Genomic DNA, 12,176 nt, shown 5'->3' with positions numbered 1-12,176 from the left:
TGAAATTTAGTGTTCCCTTTAATTATTTAAAAACATTAGTCTTAGAAGGATAGATTTCACCAGACTGCCAAAGGAGTCCATAAGATACAAAGAGCTAAGGAACCATGCTTTAAAATGCTTGTTGATCTCATTTGTGTGGTTCTGTAGTTAAAAGACTTCTTGCAATCACTGAGATACCAAAACATAGCAACATCCCAAGGATTTCATCATCTTCAAAGAATCTCTCTTTAACTTGGCTGCCATGCAAAATATCCTCTATGACAGTGATTTCAAGCATATGTCCCCCTGTTGTATGATTTCCATAATATTAATGATGAGGTGAACATCAAAAAAGATTATCTCTGTTGTTACATCTTTCAAAGAAACATGATTTTGATATATTTCATGGAGATCATCTTACTAAGGGGAGAGTCTCCAAAGACAAACATCTCTTTTTACTAAACCAGATGCTTTTATCTAGTCAGCAATCAATACAGTGATATTTTGTATGTTCAGTTTTTTGTGCAATGACAAAGATGTAATATACAGTGAAATATTGCTTACAAAAACCTGTTCCCTATTAATACCCTCAACATGATGTTCTTGATGTATCTATAGCTTATTCTCATGAAAATGTAAATAGATAAGAAAATAAAAGTTTATATAAATAAATTGGTATTTATTTCTAAGTTGATTTTTCTTAGTAATAAGATCCAAAATGTTTACCATATGTTTCATATTTTCCCTTCTTAAAATGTATTGATAATCAAACTTAGCACCCTCAAATTGCAGTGATTCCTGCATGGACCTTCTCGATGTATACTTGGTTTCATCCAGTATTTTTCTTTTATTTTTTTCCTTCAGTCCTATTTATACATTCTTTATGAGCACATCTAAGAATATGATGTTAGAGAGTAACTATGGTGACTCCACTGTTCTCCATGGTGAAAATAGTTGGTTATAAAAATCTTTGCTGATATTTTTTATCTTTCATCCTTTATTGACCTCTTTTCAGTTTTTCCTTAATGCTCTTAGATTGACTATACTTAGTTTTAACTCTTGGCAAGTCTTCAAACTTTTTATGCCCTTCATTCCAACTTGCTGTTTTATCAGTATCTATAGTATCTATGTTGGTACCATCTTTCCTTAGAAGATTTTATTTTATTTTTCCCCTGTTAAATTGTACAAATGAGTTGCTATTACATTCTAAACCAATGCTGTTTCTGACTGCCATCTCTCTGAACACCAAGTAGCTGCTGATTAAAGTTTTTATATTTCTTTTAGTCTCCCAATAACAAATGAGTAATATTGGCTAAAATTCTGTAAGAAATTATTATAATCAGCTTTGATATGTCTTTCCTATATCAATTTCCCATTTTTTAATATCACCTACAGTTTTTTCAATCTGAAAAACACATACTACTTTTAGAAAGCTTATAAGAATAACTTATTTTGATAGTAATCATTCATTTCAGACAAAGTCAAACTTTTAAAAAAATCACTCAGAGAAATTTTCATTAAAAGTCAGTCATATTAATGTTATTTTAAAATGTATGTGTGTGTTATGCATTTGTATATATGTATGTATGTATTATGTAGATGTGTGTGTTTGTATATATCTGTGCTTAACTATAGTCTGCTTGGGGGAGATAGGAAGAATAAAAGGGAGGGAAAAGAATAAAATAAAAAGTGCACAGCAGAGAACAAAAGAAAACACACAGGGAAGAAAAGATGGAAAGTTCTGAATACAATGTATTTTACTATTATTTATGCTTTCTTGAGATGGAAATTTATTTTTATATCTTTTAAATACTTCCTTATGTTCTGCTGGGCACATGACACTGATTTTGGTTTTCTTTTCTATTTTGTATTTGTTTTAAATAAATTACATTAAAAAAATAACTTACCTTTTGAGAAGTACAGATGATTCTTTTATGAAATTTTTTGAATTAACTATAAGTCTCAAGGTCTCCTTTTAAATCATGGCTTCTCTCTCTATGGTACTAAATAAGTGATTGTTGGCCTCTCTCAGGACTTACAAATCAGACTGGGAAGAAGCACAGTCTCTTTTTAGACCACCATGGTAATAGTATATTGTATAAAGGCATATTGTATAAAAGTAGGTTACTCTTTTCAGAATGAATACCAAACATCTTATTAATAGAATGTAGAATGTAGAATATAGAATGTAGAATATAGAAACTCACTATGAACATTTATGTGTGGGATAAATACTAGCTGAAAATAAAGGTAAGCATCTTTAATTCTTTCTTCCTTTCCCACTCCCCCAAACAAATAAACCACACCTTCCGATACAGGCCACTGTGATTTCATTTGTCTAGTGGTATCAATTGATCACAATCAGTGCAATGGATTAATAGCAAATTCACCATCTGAGGAAAGAGTTATTCTAATTTTATTATGATATTTTCTAACAATTTCTCTAATAATTTCTCATCTCTCTTATGATAAACTAACCTAATTAGAAAATCTTTATTTGACTTTCAGTGTCTTAAGAAACCAAATAAATTCTCAATCCTTTTGAGACATATTCACATAATTTTTTTTTCTTATGACTGAACACAATCACACCTCACTGAATTAACTTCTGCTCCCAACTCTAACCATCTTAGATCCTCATAGCCTCACCAATCATCCATTGCCTTGCCCCAAGCTGGAAAGCCATTTCCCTCATTTGTTTTTATTTCCCCCTCATTCAGGAACCTAAGCAATGACCAAATTACTTTTGTCCTCCTGAATGGAGACTATCAGTCTACTCTCCTGTACCTCTTCACCAACCCTATAACTTTCAGAATCAAAGTATAATCACTGACTACCACTTCCTTTGGTCCAATAGAATTTAAGCTCTTTGAGGTCAAGGGCCATTTTTGCTTTATGTATTTTTATTTCCAAAGACAGCACCTTGTATGACACATATTAAGTGCTTCATAAATTTTCTTCATTTTTAAAAACACAAGTGTCACCAAAGCTTAGAAAGTAATAAGATCTGATCATTTTAAACTGTATGTGTGGCATAAATATGCTTTAAAATAAAAGCAATTATACTGATTATAATGACTTCTATATCTGCATCACACTTTCCCCAAGGTTCCGATTTAACATTTTCAACTGTCTGTAAAATATCTTGATCCCAAACCTCAAATTCATCATCTCTAAAATTGAACTTAGTTTTTTCCTTCAAAAGGAAAGTTTCAAAAACTTGCTTCTCCCGATTTACTAACTGCTCACATTAATAAATGGCATAAATATTTCTAGAGCTCTAACTAGATTAAGGTTATCAGGGCACTATCATCAACATTGAGACAACCTCTGGTTGTCCCTAAATTACCAATATACAACTCTGTGTCTTCTACTATTCAGTGCAAGTCTGCTAGTGTCCCTAGAATCTCTTTCCATTGTTCAACTCCACCTCACTGCCATCCCTAGCCAATTACTAAACCAATCCTCTTTTTTTATCCTCTGTGTAAATGACTTCTTATCTTCCTCCAATCATCCTTTGTGCTGTAATGCTGGAGAAACTGAGGCAGGAGAGAGATTAGAGAGTTTTCAATAGTTTATTAATTGGAGAGTATAATTGACTGGACAGGACTCTTGTCTAAAATTATCCAGTCAGATAGAGATAAAATTATACTGGGACCAAGGAAACCATGTTGATCCCAGGGCTGGAATCCAGCAATTTATAGGAGCTGCCCCATTCTTTAAATAACCCTAGAAACAAAGACCCAAAAAGGCGGGAAGGCTTCTGTCAGGTTGGGGGGAGACCATAACTCCTAAAAGCCCAGAGACAGGATGTCTGAATACCCAGAGATAAAGATGTCAGTGAGGTATCTTGGAATATTTTAGAGGGATATTGTAAATTCTTGAGGACAGGGGAGGGTCAGGAGTTCTGCTCTCTTGTTTATCTTGCTAGCAATTTATAACCTTAGAGTAAACGGTTCCCAATCTTTTTTTTTTTTTTTTTTTAAATTTATTTATTTATTTTTTATTTATTTAATAGCCTTTAATTTACAGGATATATACATGGGTAACTTTACAGCATTAACAATTGCCAAACCTCTTGTTCCAATTTTTCACCTCTTACCCCCCCCCACCCCCTCCCCTAAATGGCAGGATGACCAGTAGATGTTAAATATATTAAAATATAACTTAGATACGCAATAAGTATACATGACGGTTCCCAATCTTAATGGACCAGAGTGGGTTTTTATGACTAAGGGGATTTGACAGAACAGTTAAGGAAACTGAGACAAAGGAAACTAGTTCAGGGAAACCAAGTCAGAACAGTTAAAGAGAACTATGGCATAACAGTGCCAACAATGCATTCCACTTCTACCCAACACTACCCAGCACCAGTAAACCAAAATTCCAGCTGAAATAATTTCTTGTTATGGTTATAAAGGTTTGTAAAAGACTTTTCTCTGAGCAATTCTGTAAGATAATGAAGGTCAAATATGTGAGGGGATTTGAAGTCACATTGTCACAAAGCTTTGACTCATATACAGCTTAGTGGTCTGATTTCAAGTTCAGTGTTGTTTTTACTATAAATCAATTTCTTTATTCTTATGTTAACCAAAAATCTACAGCTCTACCAGATATAAGTAGTAACTTGATTTATTACAACAGAAAAGTACATGCATGTGGGGACTCCTTATACCAAATACAAAAGAATCTGCAATATTGGTAGAGGCTTGGATTTTTTATGTTACAGCAAGACAGAAAAAGCAAAAGAGAAGCAGGAGAAGATGAGTTATGAGAAAAATGAAGCAGAACTGGAATCCCTTCCTGGATACTGCTAGACTATAAAGGTAGCTTCTTCTCACTTATCCAAAAAGCCCTACAAATGGTTCATCAGTCTGTTAGGTTGGCTGGAACCAGGTTTGCAGCTGACTCAGTTTCAAGGGCACTGAGAGATGAATAGAATTCTGCTGCAAAAAATCACTGTTATGTTAGGTAATTAAAGGGGTCTTCATCTCTGGAAAATAAGGCAAATCACGAAAATCAGAGGACCCTTTCATATCTGCCAATATTACCATTATTCATCTAAATATCCATGTGAAATGTTGAATGGGGGGGGAAAAAAGAAGAATCAAAGTTAACATGAGAAATATTTGACTCTATCCTGCTTTCAATTTCTACTACCATCACCCTAGTATATAACCCAACCTACTCTTACCACATATACTTTATGTTCCCACTGAGCCATGTCTTCATACTCAAGCCAAGTAAAGCAGCATTTATTAAGTACATATTTTATTCCAGGCACTAAGAATTACATATACATAGAAAGGCAAAATGCAGTTCTTGCCCCCAGGGAACTCACAGTCTAATAAGAGAAACAACATGTAAAAACATAAATACAGAACAAATTGGAGCTAATCAATAGAGGGAAGGCTTCAGTGTAAGAGACAGCAGGAAAAGCTTCTTATGGAAATTTTAGTTAAGAACTGAAATAAATCAAGTAAGCCAAGAGATGGAAATAAGAAGCAGAGAATTCCAGGCATGGGGAGCAGCCGGTATAAATGGAAAGAGTCAGAAGATAAGAGTGTCTGATGTGAGGAACAGTAAGAAGGACAGTGTCACTGGATTACATAGTGTGTGTATGTGTGTGTGAGGGGAAAGTAGTATAAATATAAGAATACTAGAAATATGGGAAGGGGACAGATTATGAAAGGATATAAAAGCAAAACACTGGATCTTATCTCCCTAGATGTAATAGGGAGCCAAAGAAACATATTGTAGCTTTCCACATCATTACATTTCCATTAATTAAAAACAAAAACAAACAAACAAAAAAACAACCCACCTCTCAATACTTTCTTATTGCCTGCCTATCAAGTACAAAGACCTCAGTCTGCACATTCAAAACATTCTACAATATGTTACCGACATCCTTTTCCAGACTAATTTCACATGGCTCTCCTCCATCCTATTCTACATTTTGATACTTTGCTTGGTGCCTTTGTTCTAGTTATTGTGTTCCTGGAATAAACTTTCTCTTTCCTTATGCCTAGAAATACTCTACTTTCTTCACCTCAACTTTTGCCTCCTCTATGAAGTCTTTCCTGTAATCAGGAATTAGTTTTTCCTCCTCAGTCTTAATTTTTTTTCTATTTGCTCCCTTCATCAGTATTTCCTTTTGTCGTCACTTTTTTTATATCTGTAATTTTTCCTTATTGTCCCTCAACTCCATGAGAACAGGAATTATGCTTTATTATTTTTTGTATATCTCTTAATGCCTCCTATGGTGCTTCAATACAATAGACACTTGATAAATGCCTACTAAGTTAAATTGAAATTAACAGAACCCTAAATGCAGAGCTTAAAGGGATTGAGGAGATCATCTAATCTACCCTCTTATTTTATAGATGAGGAACTGAGATCTTGTTAGTTAAAGAAAGGAAGCATGGACTTATGGATAGAAGGTTGGTCTTAGAATCCAGAAAAATCTGTATTCCATCCCTGCCTCTAATTTATGCTAGCTGTGGTGACCCTGAGCAAATCACTGTACAAATGCTCAGTACAAGAGATACTCTTTGAGGCTAGTTTCAGAGGAAATGCTAATCTTGCTCAATAATGGGAATTTCCACAAAAGGAATTCTACTACATAATGAAATCACAGGCCAAGGAGACAAGGAAATAAGTCTTGTCATTTGTTATTTATAAAGTTATAAATAAAAGTCCAAAACAAGTCAATAATGCAAAATATAGGATCAAAACTTGAAATTACTAAATTATGAAAGCTCAGGTAATATGCTTAACTTAACTCATCACATTTAACAAGCCATAGAGCTAAATTGATTCCTAATTATTAAATCATTAAAAAGAAACTATGAAATTGTATAATTTGCTAATGTTTCCTAAACCTATTAATGGTCTGAGGTTTTACTCTGATAACTAGGTAGTAATTTTAACATAAGCTAAGTCAATCAGTAATTGTTTTCTGGACAGTATTTTTCTTTTTTATGGTGCAGTTAGGATCCAAAATGAAACAAATTTCTCAACTCATTTTAGACCTCTGTTTTAAGACAATCTTGCAAATAATACATTGGGTAAGGCTTTTTAATAATATACCCTAGCCCAGTTAATCCAGACCAACCAATGTTACTCACTGCTCATTTGATAAGAGTTGTTAATTACTGGGGAACGTAACTATTGACACAGTTAATTTAAGTGAACACTTTTAGCTGCAGAGAGAGAAAAATAGACAAGATAATGTCTGATACATGCCAACAACATAATTTTGGAAGCTGGAATTTGATTAAGTCAAATCAAAGATAAAAGAGTTAACAAATGGACCATTCTTGTAACAATTTTTCTATATTTCAGGAGTCAAAGAATATGAGTTATTAAGTATTTACCTGTAGAGAAAGCCATGTCTAAATATGTATTGAAGCCAGTTATAGCTAGAATATCATCAGAGCTACCAGCAGCCATAAGCAAAGTAGGGACACCTTTTTCTTTTTCTTTTTTTTCTTTTTTTTTTTATTTAATAGCCTTTTATTTACAAGTTATATGCATGGGTAACTTTACAGCATTAACAATTGCCAAACCTCTTGTTCCAATTTTTCACCTCTTACCCCCCACTCCCTCCCCCAGATGGCAGGATGACCAGTAGATGTTAAATATATTAAAATATAAATTAGATACACAATAAGTATACATGACCAAACCATTATTTTGCTGTACAAAAAGAATCAGACTCTGAAATATTGTACAATTAGCTTGTGAAGGAAATCAAAAATGCAGGTGGGCATAAATATAGGGATTGGGAATTCAATGTGATGGTTTTTAGTCATCTCCCAGAGTTCTTTCTCTGGGCTAGGCTGGTTCAGTTCATTACTGCTCCATTGGAAATGATTTGGTTGATCTCCTTGCTGAGGATGGCCAGGTCCATCAGAACTGGTCATCATATAGTATTGTTGTTGAAGTATATAATGATCTCCTGGTCCTGCTCATTTCACTCAGCATCAGTTCATGTAAGTCTCTCCAGACCTTTCTGAAATCATCCTGTTGGTCATTTCTTACAGAACAATAATATTCCATAATATTCATATACCACAATTTATTCAGCCATTCTCCAACTGATGGGGATTCACTTAGTTTCCAGTTTCTGGCCACTGAAAAGAGGGCTGCCACAAACATTTGTGCACATACAGGTCCCTTTCCCTTCTTTATAATCTCTTTGGGATATAAGCCCAGTAGTAACACTGCTGAATCAAAGGGTATGCACAGTTTGATAACTTTTTGAGCATAGTTCCAAACTACTCTCCAAAATGGTTGGATTCGTTCACAACTCCACCAACAATGCATCAATGTCCCAGTTTTCCCACATCCCCTCCAACAATCATCATTATTTTTTCCTGTCATCTTAGCCAATCTGACAGGTGTGTAGTGGTATCTTAGAGTTGTCTTAATTTGCATTTCTCTGATTAATAATGACTTGGAGCATCTTTTCATATGACTAGAAATAGTTTCAATTTCTTCATCTGAGAATTGTCTGTTCATATCCTTTGACCATTTTTCAATTGGAGAATGGCTTGATTTTTTATAAATTAGAGTTAGTTCTCTATATATTTTGGAAATGAGGCTTTTATCAGAACCTTTGACTGTAAAAATATTTTCCCAGTTTATTGCTTCCCTTCTAATCTTGTCTGCATTAGTTTTGTTTGTACAAAAACTTTTCAGTTTGGTATAATTGAAATTTTCTATTTTGTGATCAGTAATGATCTCTAGTTCTTCTTTGGTCATAAAATCCTTCCCCTTCCACAGGTCTGAGAGGTAAACTATCCTGTGTTCCTCCAATTTATTAATAATTTCATTCTTTATGCCTAGGTCATGAACCCATTTTGACCTTATCTTGGTGTACGGTGTTAAGTGTGGATCAATGCCTAGTTTCTGCCATATTAGTTTCCAATTTTCCCAGCAATTTTTATCAAACAGTAAGTTCTTATCCCAAAAGCTGGGGTCTTTGGGTTTGTCAAAGACTAGGCTGCTATATTTGTTGACTGTTTTACCTATTCCACTGATCAACTAATCTATTCCTTAGCCAATACCAAATGGTTTTGGTAACTGCTGCTCTATAATATAGTTTTAGATCTGGTACAGCTAAGCCACCTTCATTTGATTTTTTTTTTCATTAATAGGGACACCTTTTTCAACACCATATCTACCTCCTTGCAAAATGAACATCGAGGGCACCATAACAGCTGGGGACACAGCACCTAGAACAAAACTAAAAAGGCATAATTGCAAGTCTTCATTAAATTATTTTCATGGCTTTGAAAGAATAAGATAATATCTTCAGGGACAAAAATCCTCTTGTTTATAAATTCAAAATTATGGCAATCTCAGTCATCTAAAGCTAAGAAAAAAATTCAACAGAAGTACAGTACCTGGCACCTAGGAAGCACTATATATTATATGATATATATTATAATATATATCTTAAAAAGTTATAGATTTAAATGCCAGATATTTAAGCCCCAAACATCCCTGCCTATTTTCGCAGGCCAAAGAAAAGTAAATTACCCTAAGATAAATCCCCATTGCCAAGGTAGGTGCATTAAGAAGTGGGCAAGAATAGCAGATGAACGTGCCTCAACAAGACAAGGGCTTATGGATAATGGTAGGCACACAGCCTTCAGCTTCGTCAGGGCCTGAAATAGAAAAAGATACATTTAAATAACCCTCTAATAATGTACAGGCAAAATTAGCATAATAGTTGTTTGGTAGTTCAAGGGGCACTTTAATATCCCATTTTATTTTTATTATTAATTTTTTTTCCTGAGGCAATTGGGGTTAAGTGACTTGCGAAAGGTCACACAGCTAGGAAGTGTTAAGTCTGAGGCCAGATTGGAACTCGGGTATTCCTGACTTCAGGGCTGGTGCTCTATCCACTGCGCCACTTAGCTGTCCCAATATCCCATTTTATATTTGGTTTTTATTTTTTCTGAGATTTAAGGTCTTGATGCTGGGAGGGAACTCTGGCCAATTTATTAGATTACATTTACTTTTCAGAGTGTGATGTTTAAAAAAAATTGAGAGTTTCTGGATAATTAAAATCATTTTATTAGTAATGCTAACATATTAATAAAAGGAATGGTCATTTGGGCATATCTCTTGGACCAAAGATAATTCATGGCATTTATATGTTTATATGTTCTTGGAAGAATGAATGTTTCTCTGATTGGTCAACTTAAATTAATCATAGAATAATCATGAGAGGTGGGTTTAGTCCAGCAGGGTCTTGGAGTACCCGAAGTGGAATTCCCAAAACTTGGTCAAATAGATTTATCAACTTCCACATTATTCATCTGACAAAAGGGAGAATCCACATTTCCCAGATTTGTCTGAGTAAGCACAATAAACAGGAATCCATCCATTTGCCTAAACTTGGAATTTTTTTTTTTATTGGTTTTGATTAGATCTTTAGCATTCCCAGCTGGGCAAGTTTTTGCCCAAGATTTTCCATACTAGTTGATTTCTGGATGAAGAAGTAGAAAAGGAGAAAAAAAAACCTTGATCCTAATTCAATAATTAATGATTAAATACAAGAGAGAAATAATAATTTCTTTCAAGAATACAAACAGTTCTTGAAGTATTCTCTTTACCTTCATAAGAGGCAGGGATTTTCTAAGAGTGCCATAGGTTGTCTGAACTCAACAACTTACTGATAGAGCCAAGAAAACATGAAAGGACTGCCCTGTGACCATATGAACACATCACTGAAGGAGAAATGGGAACAGAGGATGCAGGGAGTCACCAAAAAAAGGGGGAAAGTTTGGTAAAATACTGCCTTAGGCTTTTGTTTTAACTTTGTCTCATATTAAAGCTGTCTTCTTGAAATATTCCCATTCAAAGAGAAACTACATCCATTTTACAAAACACTTTGACATTTCATTCTTACTTAAGAATATAGTCCTATTCAATTATTAGGCATTGTGTTTCTCAACCTTACCTTTGAATCAAGTCCAAGCCCAGCACAAACCAAAATAACAGAAAAGGCTATGCTTCTCAGAGATGCAGACCATGTGTGCTTAATCTGGATTTTGTCACTAATGACAGGAATATTTTTAAGGAGAAACCCAGCAAGCAGAATTCCTTGGGAAAAAAACAAAAACAAAAACATGTGTTTCTCAGATGAATTAATTTTCTAATAAAATTGAGGATATTTTTAATTATTAAAGGCACTTGATGATTTAAGTAATGGTTGAAAGCTATTTTTTTTCAGTGCTTAACACATGTTGAATTTTAAATGAATAATTTTTAAAAATTTTTATTTTTTTTAATTGTTTTATTTTTTGGTTATACATATATATATATATATATATATATATTAATGTTTTAAATATACATTTCTTTATGAATCGTGTTGGGAGAGAAAAATCCAAACAAAAGGGAAAAACTGCAAGAGAGAGAAAAAAAGCTAGGGAAAAAAGTGAACATAACATGTGTTGATTTACATTCAATGTCCATAGTTCTCTTTCTATATGTAGATGGTGTTTCCTATCCAAAGTTTATTGGAACTTCCTTGAATCACTGAATCACTGAGAAGTGCCAAACCTTTCATAACTGATTATGTTGTTGGCATGTATCAGAAATTATCTTGTCTATTTTTCTCTCTCTGCAGCTAAAAGAATTCACTTAAATTAACTGTGTTAATAGTTACTTTCCCCAGTAACTAATAATGAAGAACATATAAACATATAAACACCATGAATTATCTTTAGTCCAAGAGATATGGCCAAATAACCATTTCTTTTATTAATAATATGCTAGCATTACTAACAAAATGATTTTAACTATCCAAAAACTCTCAAATTTTTTAAACATCACACACTGAAAAACAGCAACATTTTTGCTGTTATTATGTATAATGTATTCCTGGTTCTGTTTATTTCACTCAGCATCAGTTCATGTAAACCTTCCCAGGCCTATCTAAAATCAGATTGTTCATTATTTTTATAGAACAATAATATTCCTTTATCTTCATATACCACAACTTATTCAGCCATTTCCCAACTAATGGGCATCTACTCATTTTCCAATTTTTTACAACACTACCACAAAAAGAGCTGCTACAAAATTTTTGCACATGTGTGTCCTTTTCCATCCTTTGATTTCCTTGGGATATAGACCCATAGTAGTACTGCTGAGTCAAAGGGTATGCACAGTTT

At 33.7% G+C, this 12,176-nt stretch overlaps 2 protein-coding genes across 2 annotated transcripts in view; both read right to left on the bottom strand.

Moving 5' to 3' along the window:
- Positions 1 to 2,116, bottom strand: part of SLC9B1 (solute carrier family 9 member B1) — a 67,545-nt gene extending 65,429 nt beyond the window's left edge. Inside the window, exon 1 of the mRNA XM_031943357.1 lies at positions 1,887 to 2,116. The gene's annotated coding sequence lies outside the window, so the exon portion shown is untranslated. The remainder of the gene's footprint in view (positions 1 to 1,886) is intronic.
- Positions 2,117 to 7,299: 5,183 nt separating this feature from the next.
- On the bottom strand, positions 7,300 to 11,569 carry LOC100932142 (sodium/hydrogen exchanger 9B2). The gene is made up of 5 exons (XM_031943525.1): positions 11,563 to 11,569; positions 10,958 to 11,100; positions 9,529 to 9,656; positions 9,150 to 9,232; positions 7,300 to 7,451 (listed from the first exon to the last, which is right to left on the bottom strand). The coding sequence occupies exons 1-5, from the start codon at positions 11,567 to 11,569 to the stop codon at positions 7,330 to 7,332; spliced, it is 483 nt and encodes a 160-aa protein (XP_031799385.1). The 3' UTR covers positions 7,300 to 7,329.
- Positions 11,570 to 12,176: the final 607 nt, after the last annotated feature.

Source organism: Sarcophilus harrisii, chromosome 6, assembly GCF_902635505.1.
Source record: "Sarcophilus harrisii chromosome 6, mSarHar1.11, whole genome shotgun sequence".
NCBI lineage: Eukaryota > Metazoa > Chordata > Mammalia > Dasyuromorphia > Dasyuridae > Sarcophilus > Sarcophilus harrisii.
This window is presented reverse-complemented; position numbering and strand designations above follow the sequence as displayed.